Source organism: Schistocerca americana, chromosome 8 (genome assembly GCF_021461395.2).
Source record: "Schistocerca americana isolate TAMUIC-IGC-003095 chromosome 8, iqSchAmer2.1, whole genome shotgun sequence".
NCBI lineage: Eukaryota > Metazoa > Arthropoda > Insecta > Orthoptera > Acrididae > Schistocerca > Schistocerca americana.
The window spans coordinates 468,510,931-468,537,529 of NC_060126.1; the positions used below are offsets into that span (position 1 = coordinate 468,510,931).

At 38.3% G+C, this 26,599-nt stretch overlaps 2 protein-coding genes across 2 annotated transcripts in view; one reads left to right on the forward strand and one right to left on the reverse strand.

The window, feature by feature from the left end:
- Positions 1 to 9,020, forward strand: part of LOC124544590 (lithostathine-1-like) — an 83,874-nt gene extending 74,854 nt beyond the window's left edge. The window contains exons 2-3 of the mRNA XM_047123181.1: positions 3,660 to 3,875; positions 6,492 to 9,020. Coding sequence (XP_046979137.1) covers positions 3,660 to 3,875; positions 6,492 to 6,940 — 665 coding nt within the window. The 3' untranslated portion in view covers positions 6,941 to 9,020. The remainder of the gene's footprint in view (positions 1 to 3,659; positions 3,876 to 6,491) is intronic.
- LOC124544589 (HIV Tat-specific factor 1 homolog) overlaps positions 1 to 26,599 on the reverse strand; it is a 580,954-nt gene that overhangs the window by 526,623 nt on the left and 27,732 nt on the right. The gene's annotated exons all lie outside the window — the stretch shown is intronic.

The following is a 26,599-nucleotide window of genomic DNA, read 5'->3' on the forward strand; positions in this document are numbered from 1 at the left end:
TGGGAAGCAACTGCCACAGTCGACGATGCTATGCTGGGACGGGTACGGCAAGAATTCGATTACCGTACTGACATCTGTCGGGTCACTCGTGGTTAATTGAAAGTGTTTCCGGACTTCACGTACACCCTGTATAATCAAAAAATGAAGGTTATTTTCTGTTTACTTGTGTACAGAATCATGCAGTATTTCAGAAATGACACAGTCCATTCAGACTGTAATTAAATTTATTTAAAATATTTATTTACAATTGTGATTTCAGTCCTTGTACCATTACCACATAATAGCTCAATATGAAGTGCATTAATGTAAATTCGTTTGTGTTAAGATGACATTGACCTTGTGCCAAACATATTTACATATTCATGTCACATGCAAGAGACAACAGGATTCCTTGTCATCTATATACAAGGATGTGACAAGAAAAGCCATTCTGGAGAGTGGATCTTGTACTCTGCAGCAGAATGTATGCTGTAAGGATCCTTCACAGATTATGATCAAGCACTAGATCAGGTGTGTAAGTGAGATCTTTAATTTCTGGGAGTAAGACTCTTAAAGAGTCTTTCAGAACACAGCATGGCCCTACTTAGAAAGCTTCAATCTGTCAGTTCCTCTCTTCTAATCTCCAAATTAAACGGGGTCATTGCTGCATATTGAGGGATAGCACTGTCAGTGGAACAGGTATTGTAGAGAGAAGCCAATCCCAATTCTATTCATTCTATTTGGAGTGCTAGGCTAACAGTATTCTGGGGAAGCCTCTGTGTGATTTGGAATGCACAAGGCAAAAACTACGGTAAGGTGAAGCCTTGAATCAATCTGTCAGGCATTGGATCTACTATTGTTAGCAGAGTGCCCTCGTAAAGCAAGTATTTGGGTATGAATACCAACATGACACACAATTTTAGCTCACGACTTACAATAAACAAATAGTGATTGTCTTGAGAACCACTTATAAATACAGTAATAAATTACAAGCAGTTGTTACTGACACTGCAAAGATCACCTGTAGTCAGGCAATATGTCTCAGTCCTTTAACACTTTGTAAACCACACCTGAGCACAGCTCACATCACAACTTTGTGTTAAGGGGACCGCATCCGAGTACAGGGCTCAGCCTCATTCTTTCAAAATGACCAAGCCTGAGCAAACACTATGTGATCAAAAGTAACCGGACACGTGGCTCAAAATGACTTACAAGTTCGTGGCACCCTCAATCGGTACTGCTGGAATTCGATATGGTGTTGGCCCACCATTAGTCTTGATGACAGCTTTCACTCTCGCAGGCATACGTTCAATCAGGTACTGGAAGGTTTCTTGGGGAGTGGCAGCCCATTATTCACAGAGTGCTGCACCGACGAGAGGTACTGATGTCGGCCAGTGAGGCCTGCCATGAAGTCCGCATTCCAAAACACCCTGAAGGTGTTCTGCAGGATCAAGTCAGGACTCTGTGCAGGCCAGTCCATTACAGGGATGTTGTTGTTGTCTAACCACTCTGCCACAGGCCGTGCATTATTAACAGGTGCTCAATCACGTTGAAAGATGCAATCGCCATTCTCGAATTGCCCTTCTGCAGTGGGAAGCAAGAAGGTGCTTAAAACATCAATGTAGGCCTGTGCTGCGATAGTGCCACGCAAAACAACAAGGACTGCAAGCCTCCTCCAGGAAAAACATGACCACACCATAACACCACTGCCTCTGAATTTTACTGTTGCCACTACAGAAGCTGGCAGATAATGTTCACTGGGCATTCGCCATACCCACACCCTGCTATCGGGTCACCGCATTGTGTACCATGATCCGACACTCCACACAACCTTTTTTCACTGTTCAATCATCCAATGTTTACACTCCTTACACCAATCGAGGCGTCATTTGGCATTTCCCGGCACAACGTGTGGCTTATGAGCAGCCGCTCGGCCATGAACTCCAAGTTTTCTCACCTCCCACCTCACTGTCATAGTATTTGCAGTGGATTCTGATGAAGTTTGGAATTCCTGTGTGATGGTCTGGATATAAGTCTGCCTATTACACATTACAACCCTCTTCATCTGTATACACCCTCTGTTAGTCAACAGACGAGGTCGGCCTGTACGCTTTTGTGCTGCATGTGTCCCTTCACATATCTACTTCACTATCACATCGGAAACACTGGACCTAGGGATGTTTATGAGTGTGGAAATCTCGTGTGCAGACATATGACACAAGTGATACCCAATCACCTGACCACATTTGAAATCCGTGAGTTCCGCGGAGCATCCCAGTCTGCTCTCTCATGATGTCTAATGACTACTGAGGTCACTGATATGGAGTACCTGACAGTAGGTGGCAGCACAGTGCACCTAATATGAAAAACACATGTTTTTGGGGGTGTCCGGATACTTTTGATTACGTAGTGTAGTTCACGCTACTACTTTGTTATAGAGACTGTGTTCGATGCATAGGTTGAGCCACAATTTTCTTCATGTGTGAGTCATTTATCATTCAAAAATTGCATATGAGAACAATTTACAGACATTTGCTACCTGTCCCTTGACTGGTGCTGCCTTGTGTTGTTAATTTCTAGAATTATTTCAAAAGAAACATTAACGAACATAACAGCCCCTGTCATGATTGGCTGAGCCAATAAGATTGCAATGACGTAGCCTAATTTCGTGGGTGTACTCATTACGTTTTGCAGTTTGCTGTAAATCTGCTACAAATACATCATGATATGGAAGCTTAAGAGGAAGAAATCGTTCAATAACTCACCTCACATTATGGTTCCTATCATAATTATTTTAAAATTTGTACTCTATCAAAGAACTAAAGTAAATATGAAAAATAAAGCTTGAAGCGTGGCCTTTTTTAAATATGTATTACTCCCAAAGATACATAAGTTAAATATGTATCAGTAACTCTTTAAATACAGGCATAAACAGCCAGTTTCCAAGGCCATATATTCTTCTGAATAGCCAGTCTCCTAAGTGTTAACACAGTAAGTAATTTCATTTATCCAGAGCTTGATTTGTAAAAAATGTGGGGATGTTTTTGAAATTTAGACTTCTTAAAATGTTATTTTAACACTTTTATGTGAATTTTAAAAGTGCAAATACAACATATGTGCTATTGTACCATATCTCAAAATCTGCAGTTCTGATCTTTTTTCATCAGAGGTATGTAGAACCACTGCATACTGTCACAAATCAAGCAATGCATTTACCCACAAAGAAGAAAGATGAAAGTCATCAATATTTCCAGTTCTTGGCTGCCAATTAGTGCATAATTATTACATCATCTGTAAGCAAGCACTTCATATGCATTAGTAAATACTAGTCACTGTTTGTGATTCCTGTCCAAGTTCAATTCCTATTCTAATCACACCTGCATAGGCCTGCTGTTGGTGTGTATGTATACATATCTAGACCACACAGCAGTCCTGTACAAGTACCAGACTTTATTTTTCATCCCCACAAGACCAAGAATATTTGCAGCTGGGATAATTACAGAAACAGTTATATTTTTCTTTTACCAATAGTAAAACACAGTTCAACAGAGGTGAACAGCAGATCCGATTTTAAATCGAAACCCAGTAATCAAATGAAGAAATATTTCTAAAACTATTTAATGAGTAAATGCCATGCCTTCTAATGCTTTTACTTATAGTTCTGTTTATTTTTTGTGCAGGATCAGTCACCTCAGTGACAGGATCTCGCCAAAGACGCTACGTCTGCCCAGATATGTTTGTCCGCAACGGTAACAGTTGCTACTACTTGAGTCGATTTATGGCAACTTGGCACGATGCCCATTTTAACTGCAGAGACATGGGAAGCCAACTGGCTCGCTTGGAGAAAAAGTGGGAAGATCGCAACATGCGAGCCTACCTCAACAGGACTGAACTTGGTAAGTAAATATGTTAACTGCCAAACAACATTTTAAAAAGGTTGAACATAATTTTATATTTTAACTTATTAACTTGAATTCAGAATGTAAATAAATATTAAGATTGCTGCACATTATGAGCTGCAACCGTAAAGGAATAATCATAATGAACAATGAGAGCTAAGTCCTTCAGACTGAGAAGGGAGGAATTTTAAATTTAATGAAGCAGCAAAGCAGAAACACATTAGTGAGATCAGGTCAGAGAGAAGTACTGGGAAGTAATGAATGTATATGGGATGGGTGCTGGACAAAATTCAAATATGGACAACAGCACAATTAGGTGAAATACATCAAGGACTGTAAAATAATGTGACCAACATGTAAAGTGAAATACACGAAAAAAAGAAATGAGGTGTATGGAAAAAGGGAAAATAAAGGAGTATAATTTCTGTAACAGAAATAATGACGCTAATAATATCAACAGGGGCAAATTCTGAAAATGTATAAAATGAAAGAAAAATAATTATAATAACCTGAAAATAACATGACAGTAAGAATAAAGTGGATAATATGGATAGCAGAATCATCAAGTGGAAAGTTTTTCTAAGAGTTGATGAGGAAATTGTACGAAGGAAAACAAGCAAATGAAGATGACACGAGCACGTCAGTCTCAGAATAAGATAAACTAGTTCCATAAAAACATTCCAGAAGGAGCAATACAAGGAAAGGAAACACAATGAAGAACCCAGATAGCATTTTTAAAGCAAGTCATAAACAATGCTGGAGTGAATAAGTATGCCAAAATGAAGGGTTTAGCTTGTAACAGATCAAGGTGGAGAGCTGATGATGAAATCAAAGACAGGTTATGAGAAAGAAGAACCACTAATGAAACTTGACACAATATGCTAAACAATCTGCTTTTGAATCACAGAATGATTGCACTAGTGATTGGAGGACAAATTGTGCAAGGCATGTCTCTTTTTGTGGATAGCTGTGATTTTGATGGGACAGCAGACATTTATAACAGGGTCAGAGTGCAAACTGTTTGAATTTCATATTACATAAATCAGAGTATGAACTAAACAAGGCAATAATTACTAATGAATGCACCTGGAACACTAAAATATTATATGTTAAAGGGCCCTTTTATTTTCATGATATGAGCCATGTTGGTTGTCTGCATGAAGATGCAAAGGAAGATTTGTATGTAGATTCTTGTCATCACAGATGCTTTCTGTAGGCTTACTAATTTACTTCACCAGAGGCCGCCTGTCAGTGCAGAAAAACACTGACACAGAACACAGCTAATAAATAAGCAACTCTTGGATTTTACATTTTAAGATTAGAAAGAATGATGAATAATGTGTACTGCATATTCCAAAATAACTAAAAATAAACTAGGAGGAGAATGAACAATACATGTGATTAATAATAAACACAGAGCCGCTAAAGGGCCAAATACAGACGGAAAATTTGATGTTTCAAAAGAACTAATTACAAAAGAGTCAAAATGCAAAGAAAATATAAAAAAAAGGATTTGTTATATTATTTTACAATTGGCAATCAAATCGTGTGAAACATTTTCTTCAAACTCTTTCTCTTTTGGAATTAATAATTCATTACATTTCAGGTAATTCATACATGTGTGTTTGCATAAATATGCATTGCACATAAAGCTCTTGCTATTACAGACTCACATTGACTCCCACTTCATTAATTGTTTTAGTCAAAAAGCCTTCCTTTGGAGTCTGCAAATATACTGCCAAAGGGAACAGTCTTTCAGTTTACATGAGCATTTCAGTTGGAACGAACATCAATTTCTACTACATTTGTGTTAGTGTTAAAATTTGTCTTGAGAATAAAAAATATAATACATATATTTCATGTTGTTTGTGGGTTAAATGAAAACATGTTGCATGCGCATTTCTGTAGCTAATTGTGAATAATCATTAAACAACCCTTAGCATGTGAAATGGTGGGCTGCTCCAACAATATTTTAGTGATAGCGAGAGTGTATCGAAGAAATGACACTACAGACATATATATACACAGCCTCCTCATATGAGAAAATGAATCTGATTGTCAGATATAGTGCTCCAGTGAATGCTTACATCAGCAGAACTGCCTACTTCTTTAAATCCCCATCAACACATCCACAGTGAAGACATAACCCAGAAGACAGCATAGTCTTTATTGTGGAACTGAATGAACATCTATTACACTCACTAACGTAAAGACACAGATATAATATAAAAATAAAAAACTCTTTATCAAAACAGGGTTCCATACTCAGGACAGCAATCCAGTAATACAATAACTTGTCCCTCATAAAGTCAGTACATCTAGCAACCTCATCAGCTACAAATTCCAGCCCCATTTGAATAGATAATATGCCTCATAAATACATAGCTTCATCTTTGCAGCAGAAACAGAAGCACGTGAGCTAAGAAAATTAGGTTATATTTATTTAGTAAGACTACAGTTTCTCTAGTTTGTAAATTGTGTGTGAGGAACTAAGTCATAATCTTAGACGTCTTCAGAACAACATTTCTCAAGTTGTACTGCTGCAATTTCTCTTACATTAAGAAAAGTGAAAAAATTTGGTATTTAGTAAATTATTGTATGTAAATGTTGCAGCACGCCTGGAACGATGGATAGGAGGTATTTACGACTGGGAGTCACGCATGTGGATATGGGGTGCAACTGGGCAGCGTGTGGTATACCACGGCTTCTCCAGACGACGCCCTGGAGAAAATCATCGATGGCACTGCATAGTTCTCGATCCCACCATGTTCTACAAATGGGGTACACGCAACTGCTACGCACGGAAGCACTACATTTGCGAGACGCCACTGAAGAAAATCAAGCCACCTCAGCCAATAGCAACAGTAGTTCCTGACACAGACAAACCATTCGGCAGGGGACGAGGGAGGGGTAGAGGGAGAGGTCGCGGAAGAGGCAGGGGGCAGGGGCAGGGCCAAGGGCGCGGCCGCGGTCGCTACCAGGGGAGGCAGAGCTGGAGGCGCAAGACGGCGACTACCCTCTCCCCTGTCCCTGTGAGGCCACTACTTGACAACAACCTGTAGCTGGGACTGCCTCAAGAGCGGCAGTGCTGCTGCCACAGTTATATGGCACAGGGTAGCAGTGTGCACGTGTCATTGCAGCTACAGTCCACTGGTCAATTCGATAGTGGACACCAGTAACTGTGCGCTAAATGGCCGAACTGCTCCGGTGTCATTGACAGACTGTGCTAAGTGGTGACCTACTCTAGTCAGTGGCTCGTGCTAGTCAGGAGGGGCATCAATACACCACTATATTTCATGTGCCTTACCCTTTCTTGAGGCACGAGAAAACTTTTAATGATACACAACAAGTGTGCAAACTAATGAGAATTAAGCAAACTTGCTTGATGGGTCGTACGGCTGAGATGTCCACAGCCACAACGTAATTATCTGTAAGATTACTGGCATTTTAAGCCATTTACTGTGTACAGACTTGCAAAAAATATTTAATAGCCCACGAGAAGACATTTGCGTCTACCATCAAAGTCAACCCTTTTTGAAAATGATGTATAATCTCTAACTTCTCATCCTCATCACTAATATGCAGTGCAAAGTTCCTATCAAGCAAATAAATATTGTAGGAGAGAACTTCTAATTCAATTAACAAAATTATCAATCTCATTTGGTTTCAGTGAACTTTAAGTGGATGATAAAGATAACTGTTTTTAACGCCATAAAAAGATCTACCGGGATTGTAAATTTCATGAAAAAATCTCAACTTAGTATTGTTGTTGGCTAATTGCCATGTAAAATATTCAAAATTAGTAGTGGTCAATACAATGGAGGAGGATCACAACATTTCATATGAAGAAAATTACCATGTTCAAAATTCAACATCCAATGCAAAATTGCTGACACAAGAAATGAGATGTTTTTTCAAGACAAATAATGATCCACATTTGCAGAGTATTATATTTGAGATACATTAATACTAAATATTCAAAGGAATAACAATACTCATTCAGCAATTATATATAAACAACATTCAGTATAATAAAATATTTAAATGGAGTTTGAAATTCAAGTAATCAATTTCTCCACTTTTCTTAAGTCATATACTAGTAAGCTCGTAACAAAATCACTTTTGCTCTACAGTGATAAGAACAAATGACACGTACACAGTTAAATTATATGAAATCACACTTTTAAATATATAGATGGCAAATAAAAATGCTAATACACTTTTAAGAAGGTTACAAACATTCTGTAAGTGCATATTTGCTATCAGAACTCCAGCAAGGGTGTTTTTAACCAGCACATAATAAAGGAGGCTGATAAATATTTTCATATGAAGCTGTTATATATTTTGCATTTTATATTGTTCTTTAAATCTCTCTCTCTCTCTCTCTCTCTCTCTCTCTCTCTCTCTCTCTCTCTCTGTGTGTGTGTGTGTGTACAGCTTACAAGTATGAATTTAATACATCTAACATTTTCAAGATTTATTTTATTTGTAGAATTATAACAATGTGACAGATAAATATGTCAACAGAGAATGTCATTACTGTTAACTGTTATTGAATTTGCCACGTATCCATTCAGTACTTGCAAAGCACTCTGTCAACAGTATTAATGAAACAATCACTGCCCAGTCAAAGACAATGAAATTAATATTGAAACCATATAATACATAGGGCCAAAAGAAGATAATTCAGTAACATTTCATTACAAAAAACACATTAAAATATGCATAAGCATCAGTTTCATCACAGACACAAGACTGAAATAAATCACATGTTAAAACAACAATACTACTATTTTGCTACTTTGAATGATGGTGATTCACTGACAATTTGCAAAGGCAAAGTAAATAGCAGTACTACACGGTACAATATTTTTAAGTTATGGAACATCAGCTATGACTGTAAGTTATTTGTGGTGTTTCAGTCCAGAACAAAATATTCTTAAATGTTAATATAAAATATCAGAAGAGTAATGTTTTTATTCAGTATTACTTAACAATCACTGCCATTGCTATAGTATTTTCTATAAAATTTATTTAATGTAGTAACATTTCAAGAAAAACAAAAAGAGGAATAAAAAACATGTATCCCTAAAGTGTCACTGCACTTATTATTAGAATATATGTAACATCGGACCACAAAGTTTTTATACAAATAAATTTTAATGTCTCATTTGTACACATTTTAGTTATTAAATGAGGATACATATGAGAAAAGAATACATTGCTTTGATCCTGTTATAGAAATCATGTGTGCATCACATAAAGAATTACAGTGAAGAGGAACCATGGGTACAGTTACTGTATCAGACTTCATTTAAATGTTGTTAATAAACCCATGCTAAATGACACATTTCTGTTGATGAAACAGAGGTTGAGAACACGAAAGTGGTATGTCAGCAAGTTAAATGTGGCACAGTTGAAGATGGAATGCTTCTACGATACAACCTGTTTTTCACTGGGAGTGCTAATTCTTGGGAAACAATGAGAAGCCTGGTAAGAAATGTTTTCAAAAAACACTACTCACTAGGGATATTAATTCTACTGGCAGACACAGAGACAATTCTACCCCAGTAATATGAATGAAACAAAAAGAAGATGAAATATAATATACTATTGTTATGAACATATGAGAAGTTGCTGACCATTTTTTATCCTAACATTCCATATGAATGCCGCCTCCATAACAATGGTGTGAGGGTGTACATGGAAGTGTGGAAAGAGAAGTATATCCAATGTTACGTATTTGGTCCAGAGAATTTCAATTTTTTTTCCATCCCACCAGAAAAAAAGGTTTTTTCAAACTAAACAAAATATTCATTTACATCAATAACCACTTCCCAACAACGCAACTCCTCACATTGGAGGACAGGATGGTGAATAAGAATGTCTCTTTATGACCAAATAAATGGCTCTGGGCCACAAGGCCTGGGGCAGCAGACTGACACTCAGTTGCTTTACTTATGACCCTTGTCCGAAATCTCACAAATGTAAGGGGACTGACACTTCTTTGTGCTGGACAGGTTTGAGGCAGACAATTGCCACAAGGGGCAGAAAATCGGGAGGGTGAGGAGAGCTTCATCCCACTTCTGAACCTCTGGGAGTCTCAGGAGATGCGCTTTGTGCTTAGCAGGCTTAGAACATGTGAAGCTCTGGTGTTGTTTTAGGTCTGGGAAGTGAATTACCTAGACTCATTATCTATGGCACAATTGGACCTGAGCTTGAGAATGAGTATGTCTGGCCAACTGTGATTCACAGGCTGTGTTAGGCATTATGGCTTGAATTTGGTTCATGGATGCTGTGGTTGTCTCATTTAAAATAGGGGACCAGCATGCCAACACCACCTGTGTGAAATTCCTCAAGGCACTGGCCAATGGGTTGCAAAATGTGGTAGTTGGTGGGCACAGGAGCTCCCTAATGAAGGCCAACTCTTTTTAAAAGGGTAGCTTTTCTGTGTCACATACTGCTGTATAGAGCTGGATATTTGATTGCTTGACAATACCCTAAATGTAATCACATATCTAGAACAGCTGGTGGTCATTATAATAAATGTTACATTCACACTGACAGCTGTCATCATTTGACTAGCCATTATGCCTCCTATTACTGATTGCAAGGCTCAATGCAGATGAAACGCATTCTTGCAGTTTCATTATGCTGTGAGCAAAAAGTAACAATTAATTGTCTCTGATAGCAGTTGCTCATGGATGACGACTTGACCTGATCTTTAAATACTTTCTGTCACTCAAAAATAAACCCACAATTGTGAAGTTACACTTTCAGACCCTCTGAAGGCATTTACCACAATATACTGTTGGAGCATCTTCCACCCTATCAATGTTGGGCCTGGTGATCGAGTGGTAATGTGTGTACCTGGAAATTTAACAGTCATGGGATCGAATCTCAGTCAGACCAGAGAATATTTCTGTCTGCCTTTAACTCAGCCTTCATGCCTAAACAATGTGAATACTCATGTAGATGACAAATGGTTTGGATTCCACATTAAACTGTAGGTCCCCTTTCCCCAGTAGTGTTACTTGGGTAAATTAGGGACAAGCAGGCATTTCACAGAGGTCATGTCCAATTTAAAGATTTGTACTACACTGTTGAGCCACATGGAATTATTATTATTCTACCAATGGAAGTGCACATCATAGATCTAAGTAAACCATGCAGCTAGGACTCATGCCAAACTGAACACGAACACCAACATTTGTCAATTTCCAGAAATAAAAAACACAATTTCTTACTCATCAGTTACACTGTTGCTACAGATATTGCACAATTTGCATGCCAAACTGTTCCTAACACAATATTTTGTCTATTGGTTATTTTGACCACTGTATACGTCAAAACAAACTAGCAATTACTCACGTATTTCAAATGTTTGGGTAAGTTATTTTGGAGGAAGAAAATGTCCTCATTTGTATACAGAGTACAACAAAGGAAGTCTTGTTGTTGCAATACTCATTAGCCCAAAGACTGGTTTGATGCATCTCTCTGTGCTGGTCTATCCAGTATAAGTCTCTTCATTTCTACATTACTACTGCAGCTCTATACCAGTTTGGACCTGCACATCAACCTACAATTTATACACCTCACCTCCCCCCCCCCCTCCAACCCCCCTTCATTACAAAAGTAACTAATCTTTCATGGATCTGGATGTGTTCTAAAAATCTATCCTTCATTTTTGATAAGCTGTGCCATCAATCTCTTTTCTCCCCAATTTGATTAAGTACATATTTCTTACTATCCAACTGCTAATATAATGAAAGTTGTAACAAAACTATGGAAAGAACAGATCCACTGGAACAAGTATACTACAACAACCTCACATCCTATAGAGACAATGAAAGCTGAGAATGATAAATCCAAATAATATCGGAAAGTGGATACACACTAAACAGAAAGTATTCAATGGTAGTACATGCGTACCACCACAAAGCAAGGCCCTGTTAGTAGTGTACAGAAGTATGGAGGCCTCGGCTGCGACCAGTGCTCTGCCAGCGTTGAACACTGAACTTGTTTCTCACCATATTCTTTCGGATCTGGTAAGATAGTGTACAAAGTTAGGGATGTCCGACGCCCTAGTGCCATGTGTAAGTTCCCGAATGTCTGTATTCAGGCTGAGGTAACAGAATACGGGGAGTAAGGGGCTGAGGGAACTTAGGCATTGGCTTCAGATTGTGGGGCATGCTCAGCTACTTTTTCACGTGCATCGAACTTAACAAAAGAAGAAGAAAATAACATTGATTTTGGCCACCAAATTGCCTCCTCTATTTTTGAATCATTGAACTGGAGAACTTGATAAGAAAATAGTCAAGTGAAATTGGTGGAGCACTTAAAATTTACAGAATGAGATACATTATAGTAATCAGAACTGCAGTAAGAAATTAAGACGAAACAGAATTACAATCAGAAACTTTGTTTCACTACAGAGGAACAGAACAGGCTTTACTGAAAATAAAAAATTAAAAATGATATTACAGGTATTGAAGGAGTCTCAGACAGAATGCACAAGTATGCTCACACTCTGATGAGGAAGCAGAGAACTGCTATGAAGAGTTACAGAAACTAACAAATGACAGACAATCCCACTATAAGGGACAAAAACTAGAGAACAATTCTTCAGTGTAATCTTTAGGAACAGAGGTCATATATTAGTAGAATTTAATGAGTACAACATGTTTATCCTCAACAAATTATTCCAGAAAAAGATAATTAGGAAATAGACTTGATGAAGATCAAATGGCACTAAAATTGAAATGACCATATTCTATCAAACAATAAATTGTAAAATATAAGACAGAATTCTGTCCCATAATTTTTTAGTTTACTTGAAAGAGTTTTCCTTTGAAACAATAATAAGACTGAACAAGATTTGATGGCCCTAAACAACTTTAAAATTTCAAATGTTCATAGACTCATAACATGTAGAGTACCAACACATGTGAAGTTAAAAAGAAACAGACTAATCAGGTAGGAACGCAGAAATGTACAGTACGAGATTTTATTTAAAAGCATAAATGTGCATTATGAGATTTTATTTAAAAACAAGGTTTACCAGATTAATTTAAGTAATAAATGTAGCATGTTATAAAATGAATGTTATATCGACAAAGACAAAAATGTGAAATTATTCGTCTGAGGAAGTTTTGCAAACAAGAAAAGAAGTTCTAGGAACAGAGAAAGCAAAAGAAATGAAAATATCAAATGGAACAATGCAGCTATATAGTTAGGGATATACTTTAACACAAATGGTAATAGGAATGTGATAGGATGAACTGAATTAAACAAAAATGTTTGTAAATGTCTTGGAGTGATGTAATACCATACAATCAAAATCTGGTAACAGAAACATGAACAACAATATTTCTGTGGGCATTTTTGGGATGGCACTGAAAATAACAGACTCTACATTAATACAATTTACAATGAAAACTGTACAAGCACTTCTACAGTGTTTTTTCAGTTTTTGTACACGTGAAGACATGAATCAGAAACACATGTAGATAATACTTAAAATAATGAGGTTCCACAATAATGTCAGGTGATGGATAAAGCCATTCAAGGCATGAAGAAAGTGGTAACACCAGTGATGTTCAGTGATGGGGTTCCAAAAGAAATTATTTAAAAAAACTGGAGGAGGAACAATGCAAAAGGAACTTATAAAATTATTTGCAGAACGTCTCCACAGAAAGGCAGTTCTTCAAAACTGGAATGCTGCAGGAACTAGCTCACTCAGCAAAGAGTATTGTTTCTTGTTTGCAGTCAAGCTCTGCTATCAGCTTTTCTTCATCAGGTTCTTGGCCCAGACACAGAAAGTCAATAATTCAAAGTTTAAAATGAAACTACTGCACAAGCATTTTTGTATTACTGGTTCATTACCTTGGAACATCAAGATATAAGAAGAACATGAAAGCAAATAATGAGTTCCACTTTTCTATGGAAACAATTTCAGAAACTGGGAATTTTGAATGCAAGGTAAGCTCAATGAACTAGTCTGTTGCATCTCACTGCAGAAAAATACACAGAAATAGCGAAGATTTCACATAGTGACATTGAAACGTAATGAACTGAGGAAGGCAAGAAACTCAAAAATCATATGAAACATGATAAAAAGAGGCATTCAAAAATACTAGAAAAAATTGCAAACAGCCTCCTGGAATACATGACAGACAGCAGCAGTGCATTTTTAATGTGGAAAAACTTGTGCAATGTAGTTGAAAGAAAAAGTATCGCTAGTCAGTTACTTAATCATAAACAATTAGTGTGATTGAATATCATTATGCCAAAAACGAGAATGGGTGAGTAGTCCTTAGAATTTGACTACTTGATATATGATCTTCAGTCAACAGGTTTAGCAGTTAAAGAAACTGATGCTGTATATCATCTTCATTAACAATACCACAGGAATATGTTAACACAGTAACAGAAATTGAGATATTATCAACGGAAAGTCTGAAGGTAAGCCTCATGGATCATCAAAGTAAGCAGGCAAAGTCTAAGATGAAACCTGCTTTAGACTCAGGACCACACACATACATCCATCTAAAGTATCAGTCATGGGAGAACTCAAGAAATTAGTGAATATCGGCAAAACTGAGAAGTACAGATCAGCTGCACAAAAATAGTTGTTTTAAATGTCGCAACTGTGTTTTATTTGGACACAAAATAGCCGACTGTAATAAAAGCTGCAAATTCAGTAAATTATGACTCTCAAATGTCTTCTGTGAGTTTGGATATGTGGTGCATTTAATGAATCAGGGAGGATGGAATAATTCTGAGCCAGAAAACTTATTTGGAAAATCTGATGAAAGGGTTTGCTACGAATGAATGCAAACCAGTTAAGACATCCATATAACTGAATTACACAGAAACTGACGATGGTAAGAGACGGCATGAGAAGTGCCTTACTGATAATTAATATCATGTTTGCTTTATGTAACTCAAACAACACACACTGATTTACGCTACGCTGTTAATTATTTCAGCCATTATCAAAATGATCCAAAGAAATGAAAAAGGAAAGCTTTAAACTGAATATTGTGTTGCATAACAGGCACAATATATTCTGGGATGATTTATAAAAATGGGGAAAACAATTAAACAGTAGTAGCTTATGCTGATTGCGTTGTGAGTTCAGATGGAATCTCAACATCAGTTCATGGTTATCAATTTGTTTCGTAACACTGTAAGTTGGGGAACTAAAAACAAAGTACTGTAGCTCTTATCTACAGAAACAGGAAATGATAAGCTGAAAATTGTAGAATTGAAATTGGCTATATGAAAATAATTTAAAATGAAAAAATTGGGAGATTTGTGACAGTTCTTGAGAATTAATACAAATAAGAGGAAGGATGGAATAATTTTGAGCCTGAAAACTTATTTGAAAAATAATAAATTTACAATACTGCAGAACTTCTATCGCTTGAAACTTGTGCTATAGAACATTTGTGGTTTAAGCTGTTCCATGGCCTAAAAATTTTGAAAAATTAAAAACTTGTAATTTACAAAGACAATCATTCTTGTATTGCCTGTCTTTGTTAATGGGAATATAAAAGACTAAAACACATATAGCACGCATTTGTCAAAGGCTTGGCTTGATGTTTGAAAATGAAAATAGATGTTACATACATTGTTACAGAAAATAAATTAATTGACATTTTTACAAAATCATTGCGCAAATAAAAAATTAAAACATTGACACAAGGATTGGGAAATTTTTGGTTGTAGACTAGCATTACACAGAGTTGGGACAGAGGGAAAAACAGTAATTCTATATTATGTTCCTAATTATTTGTCTGCTACATATTCATCTTTGGTCACGAATTAACTTTGGCTTGTTCTGTATCTTGAGCACATATGTATTTGTTGTTCTAAAATGTGTCTAACATAATGTTCTTTCTTCAGTGAATAAATTACTTAAAATTGAAGTTTATTGCCGGCAACCACACTCTGCTAAGTCTTTCTTTATAAATTCTTTGGTTCAGTGTCAACAAAATCACAGATCTGTACTAACAGACTGTAAGAAAAATGCATTAGTAAATTCAAAAATACAAATGCCTATACTACAACTTTCATCAGATTGCTTCAAGACTGTGAAAAATTCAGAACTGTAAGAGAAGTCACGCAGATGGAGCCCACTTAATTGAACTGTTCTCAGCAGTCTTACAGGAACTTTTGAAGTCTTTAAACTAAGAAAAAGAAGGAATACACATTAATGAATCATATCTGAATAACCCCATTGTTGTCGATAACATGATTCTGCTTGCCTCTAGTGTACATAAACACCTTGAAGAAATGGAAGAAATTAATAGCACAAGTTTGGATGTAGGCCTGTATATAAAATAGAATAAGAAGAAAAACTTGTATTATGAAAACCACAAAAAGAAAATACTACAAATTAAAAATTTAGTTATCGAACCATAGTAAGATTTTTTTAAAATTTAGGGCAGTTGAACACAACTACTGAAAGACTGCGAAATAAATACAAAGACATGTAGATCGGGTCTAGAATGCTTCTGGTAAAATAAACATGGTTTTCAAAACTAAGTTTCCAATATGACTGAAAAGAAAAGTTTATATACACAGTATTTATTACCAGTGTTGACTTACAGCAGAGAAACAATAAAAAACTGAGGGCTGCCCAGCATTTAATGGAGAGATGCATGTTGGGAATTACTAGAAGAGTCATGAAAACAAACAAAAATATCACAGAATGCAATGGAGAGGAAGATGTAACTACGACTCCAATAAAAACAAAGGGGTGGTGGGTGGAACATGTAACCATGAGAAAGGTTGGTAAATGGTCCAAGGAAGTTAACTTCTTGATTCCTAGAGATAAGGAAAGTAGATATTAATATACTTCACTAATTCTCAAAACACTCCTAGAAATGAGCTGAAAACCTCATTAACTAATAACACCCCATAATGGAACAGCTTAACAATATCTTTTGCCAGGACTTTGGCTGCTTATGGTCTTGCCCAAAAATGAGGAGCACACTACGGACAATCCAGTGAACTTGTTGCAGCATCTCCTTGTCTTCCAACCCTCCATCCCATATCTCTTTTCTCCCCTCAAACACTCCATTAGATATGACAGGACTTCAAAAAGTAAGTTATGAATTATTATGGTAGGCCAACTAACTTTTATTGAATGCTGCACTATGCTTCAATGTGACATAGACACATGACACTATTTTCCACATTATTTAAAAAAAGGGGGTGGGTGGGAGAGAAAAGAAAGAAAGAAAGAAAAAACATGTCAAATATGGGGGAATGTACAATGTGGGAAATCACTGTTTAAGATGAAAAAGTTACAAAGAAGATACCCCTTTGCATTTTCACACTTTATGTGATATATGTACATAACAGGTATCAAAAAGACTTGTCAGGGATTACTTTATTATCTAATAAAGGTTTATTATCTAAATAAGAACCACTGATGTAACTGGAACTGATAACTGTCTGGGAAGTAGGTACATTTGACTCAATTTCCTATGTCATAGTTGATGTTTTTGAAAGCCTGAAGCTGTCATTCATTATTTAAATAATGAAATACGGCACTAATTTTTTCATGCTTAGCATGACGTGTTTCGAGAATCTTTTCTCATTGTCAAGTGCAAATATGTACATAAGTATTTTGTGTGGTGTTTGATTAAGTGTTATTCTGCGTCTCTTGCACTGTAGTCGTCTTTTTGAGGTTATCAGGTACTGTCCTTCTCAGTTATGTGGAAAACCACATGCACACAAACTATCACTCACATTATTTTTTTGTGTAACTTCACGCTGAAACATGCTAAATATGGTTCGACGAAGGTGTCACGATGATCACACCAATCACGTAACTGCATTTGCGCAGTAGAGACAGTTTGGAAATGGTTGTGATTGGTCATGAATCTTTATTCGAACAAACCTGGTTACTCGCATCAGTCAAATAATGCTTGGCGACAGCGGGAGATAAGGCACAAATTGTTCCAACTTTCACACGTTTACCAGATCAAATCCATTGAGTAGAGTGCCCTGGTGTCAAGAAAGTTAACCACGTAATATTTGTAAACACTACTGGACGGTCAACACCCTGCCAGCGTTATTTTTCTCCAGGATAATATTTTCGTAATGCTTAAATGGCGGGAAAATTATACATATTTTGATGTAAAATTGGGTGCAAATCAACACTGTGGACATAGGAAATTTGACGGGAATGATAAAAATTGTTGTAAACAGCAGGAAACGTTAATTCCGGGAATGTAAAAGCAGGGTTATACTGTAGTTGGCACCATTGCATTATGGCTGCACACAGCATTGCATTTGGTCCATACACTAACAGAATCTCAAAGGTGAATTTGTGAGCAATTTAAATGTTTTGCACACAATAATTGTACTGTTCAATGTCTTTCAATTTTGGAGTATGTTTCCAGTTGCTACGCTATTCCACTCCCACAATGTGATATGTTTTTTATCCGTACCAAAACAGAATTGTTTCTGCAGGAAACCCGGAACATGTACTCTTTTCTGAAAACATGCACAATGGTCTTAGAATGGAACGATGGTGTAACTTACTTTCTGAGGCCCCTACGTACAACTCCTCATCCTAGTCACGCTGCAGTGCTGGTAAAAAGTGTCTGACCAGGACAATATAGCTGAACAGGTGTGTGTGTGTGTGTGTGTGTGTGTGTGTGTGAGATTTCACTGTTAGATTTGAAAGTCTAATAACATTGTCCATCTTGTTTGTGTGTCTATTGACAAGTCAATGCCACAACTACACAATGAGTCGTTGTCACCCTTATTCCTTTCTACAGTGGCCGGAAGCAGACATCACTAGAACGGCTCGAGAACTTACAGAAATTAGCCGACTGACTCATGGCATCAACAGCGAGTTGCCTGAGGGTATAAAAATGGACAACAATGAAAGAAAGACAAACAAAAGATGTGGCACAGTGGAATAACAAGTCCAGCAAGCAAACCATGATTGAAAACCTAAGACGTAGTGAATCCAGAACCAAACTACAATGTGTGGTGAGATCAATACAAGAGTGCAGTGAAATCATAACTGATAGAGCGGCTGTGCTGTTAGCTTCAAAGGACAGCCGGAGTGCTGACAGTCGTGGTTCCATAGCCAGTGCCGTAGTGGCAACTGCAGTACTCGCGGATTTTAGCAGTGCTGTCTAGCAGCTGTGATCGAGGCCCACACCTCCTGGTGGGCTTTCAGACTCACCAGGTCGGTACACCAGACTTCCATCATTTCTATTTCATCAAGCATATTAAATCTTCAGGTTATTTTTCATCCTTACTGTTACTTTTTGTTTTTTCCTACAAGTATTGCGTATTGCTATCTCTGTCTCCCATTTCACGAAAAAAAGCAGATTTACGCTCATTATTACCAAAAGTATAAATGATATCTTGATAATATTTTCAGCACACAAAAGACTGAAGCAGAGAGGAATTATGGTTTCGGAATAGTACAGGAAGCTAATGTAAATCATAATGCACAGCCTGTGCGTGCATACTGTGGTATTTAACTTCAGTCCACCAGTAAACCTTGGGGTTCTCTTATGAAAATATAGGACAATAAGAAGCAGGTCTTGAAGAAAATTTATTTATGCAGAATGTCCACATATAGAATGATGAACAACAATAATATTCAAGAGCAGGAGGACTAAAAAAAGAAATATTCAAAAAAGTACTGAAAGGTGATTTCGTATGTCATGAATTTCCACACCAAACATATCTCAACAAAGTGAATGTTGGTTACAGATTAACATCAAATTAACTGTAAGGTCATTAGTGTCTAACTCAATTGAGCAAAGATCGGAGAAGAAATTGACTATAGCCCAGTTAAGTGAGCCACTACACCCGTCTTCAGACAGAAAATCTCATTACAAATGAGAACCATGACATAAAGCTTGAATTAGCAACATCCAAAGCTAAAATCAAAATGGCAGTCCTACACATAATGCTGACTCACTCTTCCAAAAAGATGTGAATTGTTTAAAGGAAGTTAGAAAAATAAAATACAGTGTAGCTTTTCATCCTGTGGCAAGGGAAACTGAAATCAGCAATTCACAGGAGTGACAGGACTACTAATCAGGAATCTTACTGTGTCAAAAAAATGCATATATCCACACAGCCACAGCAACACTGGGGACTCTGCAACATCCCGAATCAGATCAGCTTCACATCCCCCTTGCAGTCCACATCAGAGATGGCAGAATTAATCTTATCTTTTGTCCAGTGATGGATTTGCTGCATTCTCACAGATTCACCTTTGATTGTGGACTAAATGATCCGACACGTCAGTAGTGGCCAAAATGTTCTGCAGAAATAAAAATGATAAAGAAAACACAGTGGATTATGTATGAAAGTGATTTTTATGAGTTATTTGCACCACATGTATCAAACAATATTATACGACGTAAGAATAAAATTTTTTGGTGTTCACATTATCAGATTTAATTGATATTTTGGCTTCTGTTGCAAGAGTTGTTCTCAGCTAACTTTTTGACAACAGTCCTTGCGGCAGAATGCCAAACATTGATTCAATTTCATAATATGATGTGATGCAAAACCAAGAAACATTTTATTCAAACCAAACAAGATTGCCTAGAATACTTTCCTGGTCCAGTTTTGTATAATGAAAAGAAATAATTCAAGTTTGACTTAATAGTCAATGTGAACCGATACACACAAATAAGACTTTTGGTAGCATAAACTTGATGCAAACAGCAAATTTTGCAATGTTTTCTGGAAGTTACCCAACAAAAAGTATGACCAAGCTTTTTGTCAACAACAAATGAAGGAAAATTAGGAAAGGAGCCGATACTGAAGAACTGCTGCAGTGAGAGAATTAGTCACAATCTTTCACACATAAGTTGTCTCCATTCCCAATTACATGTCTCTCATACTGCAGTCTTATGTAAGTTTGCCGTATGAATAGAAATGGTCAGTGAAAGGTTCAGTGCTACACTCCTGGAAATGGAAAAAAGAACACATTGACACCAGTGTGTCAGACCCACCATACTTGCTCCGGACACTGCGAGAGGGCTGTACAAGCAATGATCACACGCACGGCACAGCGGACACACCAGGAACCGCGGTGTTGGCCGTCGAATGGCGCTAGCTGCGCAGCATTTGTGCACCGCCGCCGTCAGTGTCAGCCAGTTTGCCGTGGCATACGGAGCTCCATCGCAGTCTTTAACACTGGTAGCATGCCGCGACAGCGTGGACGTGAACCGTATGTGCAGTTGACGGACTTTGAGCGAGGGCGTATAGTGGGCATGCGGGAGGCCGGGTGGACGTACCGCCGAATTGCTCAACACGTGGGGCGTGAGGTCTCCACAGTACATCGATGTTGTCGTCAGTGGTCGGCGGAAGGTGCACGTGCCCGTCGACCTGGGACCGGACCGCAGCGACGCACGGATACACGCCAAGACCGTAGGATCCTACGCAGTGCCGTAGGGGACCGCACCGCCACTTCCCAGCAAATTAGGTACACTGTTGCTCCTGGGGTATCGGCGAGGACCATTCGCAACCGTCTCCATGAAGCTGGGCTACGGTCCCGCACACCGTTAGGCCGTCTTCCGCTCATGCCCCAACATCGTGCAGCCCGCCTCCAGTGGTGTCGCGACAGGCGTGAATGGAGGGACGAATGGAGACGTGTCGTCTTCAGCGATGAGAGTCGCTTCTGCCTTGGTGCCAATGATGGTCGTATGCGTGTTTGGCGCCGTGCAGGTGAGCGCCACAATCAGGACTGCATACGACCGAGGCACACAGGGCCAACACCCGGCATCATGGTGTGGGGAGCGATCTCCTACACTGGCCGTACACCACTGGTGATCGTCGAGGGGACACTGAATAGTGCACGGTACATCCAAACCGTCATCGAACCCATCGTTCTACCATTCCTAGACCGGCAAGGAAACTTGCTGTTCCAACAGGACAATACACGTCCGCATGTATCCCGTGCCACCCAACGTGCTCTAGAAGGTGTAAGTCAACTACCCTGGCCAGCAAGATCTCCGGATCTGTCCCCCATTGAGCATGTTTGGGACTGGATGAAGCGTCGTCTCACGCGGTCTGCACGTCCAGCACGAACGCTGGGCCAACTGAGGCGCCAGGTGGAAATGGCATGGCAAGCCGTTCCACAGGACTACATCCAGCATCTCTACGATCGTCTCCATGGGAGAATAGCAGCCTGCATTGCTGCGAAAGGTGGATATACACTGTACTAGTGCCGACATTGTGCATGCTCTGTTGCCTGTGTCTATGTGCCTGTGGTTCTGTCAGTGTGATCATGTGATGTATCTGACCCCAGGAATGTGTCAATAAAGTTTCCCCTTCCTGGGACAAATAATTCACGGTGTTCTTATTTCAATTTCCAGGAGTGTATTAGTCGCAGCAGGCATCACACTTTTCAAGAAAATGGGTTACCATACTACAAATCCGTTACTTGGAAAAGAAACTGAAAAACAAAGATATGAAGATGTTCTTGCTACACAAGAACATTATATGTAGGAGTGATATATGATTTTTATCAGTACTGTCTACTTCAAGATGAAGATGCATCCTTTAGTCAGCAAAATGCAAATAGTTGTAATAAAGTAACTGTCAAGAAAGAAAAACAAAATATCCGTGGTCATTTTATTTTCAAGAATATTGCAAGATACTTCAGACACAATACCAAAAATGGTTAGCACAAATTTTGCAGCACATGAACACTAGAAATCATTTTTTAATTGCTGAAAAGTGATGAATGTGCTGGAACCAACAACACACCTCACCAATGTTTAATCTCAATGGACATTATTAAATAGTCCTGTCTGCTTGTACAAATTACTGAACTGAACTGCAAGTGTACGATGGGGACACAGCAGATTCATGAAACCCTAAGGTATCATCCAATCATCTATCCTTCTAAATTTCTCTCTAAGAATCAACACATATTCCAAAAGCAATAATCATATGAAACCCAGCTCATTATTTCCATTCACAAGGCAACAGTGCCATGTTAATTCTTTGTCTTTTTCACTTCTTTAAAGCTGAAAAGTTCTGCACTTCACCTAGTACAGAAAAAAAGTATGTAATTGTCATGAAGACATCTTACAAACATGATTCGGTATGTTAGTCACATAATGACACCCGAAGGCACATCAGGTTTGCCACAGGGGGTGTGCTAGAACCATTATTACATACAATGTATGTAAATACCAGGTAGTTAATGTTAGAACAACTCAGGAGCAATATGAGGAAAACACAGTAGTATGCAGGAACCAATATTCAGGTTTAATTCAGTACTGTTACAATAACTGGGAAGTCATTCTACTGGCTACCAGTGAGAAACTTACTTTTACTAAGGTACAGGTGTCATTAACCCAAAAGTTAGTCTGAACATATTAGTGCTTCACTAGGCATGGTTCTATTGGAAGTGGTACGGCTTGCCTTCCTCCAACCGTCTAACTGATCTATAGTTTAATGTGGACTCCAAACTACAGTGTAACTTGATATTTTTCGCATACACAAATCATTGCCATTGAAAGAGGCAATAAATGACAGGAAAAAAATTCATAGGCCTGACAGAGGACTGGGCTCTTGTCATTCCTAATCTTAGTCTGAAACACACTTAGGCGGTCAGCACACTGACTTTTACTGTGAGACTGGAACTTAGCACTCTAATCTTACAACCAACATTCACTAAGAAACCATACCATGAACCACATACAATTATAAGCAAAGTGTTTTGAATCCTACAGCTACATTATTGTCATGAATTTTACATCTTTTATCTTCAAATTATAAATGAGTCATACATTTTAAGTACCCATGGTAACATATATTGCCTTCCATTATATATATAGTTATAAATTATGTTGATAGCAATGAATGTTAAACTTCCAGCTTATATTACAAGGTCTGTTAGCGGCAGTCTCACACGATCTAGAGATTTTCTGACTAGCTTCAACTACAACTACACCTAAATCTATTGTTGCTACACTATTTTACACAGTCCCCACTGGTATGCAAATGACTCAGCAATCCTCAAGTTTACACATGTCTGTGTGAGGGGATATTGCGATTTTTACTTATTTCACATTTTCTCCCAATTATATTTTATTCATGCCTATCATTCTCTATAATGGAGGAAACATTTTTTGTTGGTCTTCTACTTTGCTCTTCAGATCTGTTGTTATTATTTTGATATTCAAAGTGTCCACTTAATTTGAAAGTTGAACATCTGTTTTCAGATATCCAATGTTTAATCATATTAACTGTAGTTCATAAGTCTGATCATTTACAGCTATTTGCGGATCACAATCTTAATTGTCTGCATTCCCTCTCCGCCTGAAAATGGGGACAACTGAGAGCAACGTAACAGTGGAACCATCCTCTCCCCATTCACAGATTTGTGTGTTCCTACATCCTATTCGAAGCAGATGTTTGGGGTTTGGACAGTGACCTGCTAACAGGTGCACAATATCCCAAGTGGGATAATGTGCATACTGGGACTATTCCTAATGCTTGGGAATATGCTGTACTGGTGGATATGCTTGCCTTGCAGTGCTTCTAGTACACCAGTCCGACTTGCCATTCGTCTAACTTCCAGGCTCGTTAGTGTCTTTTATTAGAAATATGAGCACCTGTGATCCCACACATTCATATTGTTCACACACCAATATATAATGCTACCCTGTAGCGTATCGTGATACCTATCAAACATATGCTGAGAATCACCACCAGTAAAGCCTCAACAGTTGTAGTGAAATAGACACGGGTGAGCCTCAGGAGTATGCTTCACTATATTCTTCACAGTATCCTTCTTTAGCTCCCCAGTTGAATAATAATAATAATAATAATAATAATAATAATAATAATAATAATAATAATGAAGCTATTTTCCAGTTTTAATTAAGGTACACTATGTGATCAAAAGTATCTGGACACCCCCAAAAACATACATTTTTCATATTAGGTGCATTGTGCTGCCATCTACTGCAAGGTACTCCATATCAGTGACCTCAGTAGCCATTAGACATTGTGAGAGAGCAGAATGGGGTGCTCCGCGGAACTCACGGACTTCGAACGTGGTCAGGTGATTGGGTGTCACATGTGTCAAATGTCTGCATGCGAGATTTCCACGCTCCTAAACATCCCTAGGTCCACGATGTGATAGTGAAGTGAAGTGGAAACGTGAAGGGACACGTACAGCACAAAAGCGTACAGGCCAACCTCCTCTGTTGATTGACAGAGTACTATGACAGTGAGGCGGGAGGTGAGAAAACTTGCATTTCATTGTCGAGCGGCTGCTCATAAGCCACACATCACGCTGGTAAATACCAAACGATGCCTCGCTTGGTGTAAGGAGCGTAAACATTGGACAATTGGACAATGTAAAAACATTGTGTGGAGTGATGAATCATGGTACACAATGTGGCGATCCGATAGTAGGGTGTGGATATGGCTAATGCCCGGTGAACGTCATTCGTCAGATTGTGTAGTACCAACAGTAAAATTCGGAGGTGGTGGTGTTACGGTGTGGTCATGTTTTTCATGGAGGGGGCTTGCACCCCTTTTTGTCCTGTGTGGCCCTACCACAGCACAGACGTACATTAATGTTTTAAGCAGCTTCTTGCTTCCCACTGTTGAAGAGCAATTCTGGGATGGCGATTGCATCTTTCAACATAACTGAGCACCTGTTCAAAATTCACGGAATGTGGTGGAGTGGTTACACGACAATAACATCCCTGTAATGGACTGGCCTGCACAGAGTCCTGACCTGAATCCTACAGAACACCTTTGGGATGTTTTGGAATGCCTACTTCATGCCAGGCCTCACCAACCGACATCGATACCTCTCCTCAGTGCAGCACTCCGTGAAGAATGGGCTGCCATTCCCTAAGAAACCTTCCAGCACCTGATTAAACATACACCTGCGAGAGTGGAAGCTGTCATCAAGGCTAAGGGTGGGCCAACACCATATTGAACTCCATCATTACTGATGGAGGGCGCCATGAACTAGTAAGTCATTTTTAGTCAGGTGTCAATGTTGCTGCAAGAGACATCTCCATTACTTACAACACTTGATTTTACAGATTCCACCCACTTAAAGGTGTTGGTGAAGAACACAATCAGCCACAGATAGTTTTAAAAAGTTTTATTTTAATGCCATTACCAACTGTGAGCTGTCGTGCCCACCTTCAGATGGCTGACATTTTCAATTACAGTACTCTATTCACCAGCACTGTCCTGTCTGCTCCTGCACTCCACAACAATACTTAAGTATTTACCGCCTCTTTATATGTTGTGCAGATAAAAAAAAAACATGTCAATGTGCCTGTATTAGATAAGATGTGAAGTATATACAATTACGTCCATTCTAATTGTCGGTGTTCCTTCCTGATCTGGTCCTCATGCCCTTTCAGTATGGTGAATTACGTGTTGAGGTATAAAAAACACCACATACTAAACACACCAATTTTTAAAAGTATTTCTGGTTTGTTGCGTTCTTCACCAACAATCCTTAATGGCCACTAAGTTCAAGATCCAGAATAGATCAAATAACACTTAAAGGTGTGTCTAAGTTAGTATCTCATTTTATAAGTGAAATAAAGCAGATTAAATTTTCTAATCAGTCTCCAAGTGCTCGGAAACATTAGAGTTCTGAACCGTGACCGTTCTTTGGACTAGCGCTGAAATAAATCACTTTTGATAACAAGGTGTCTGTGTCA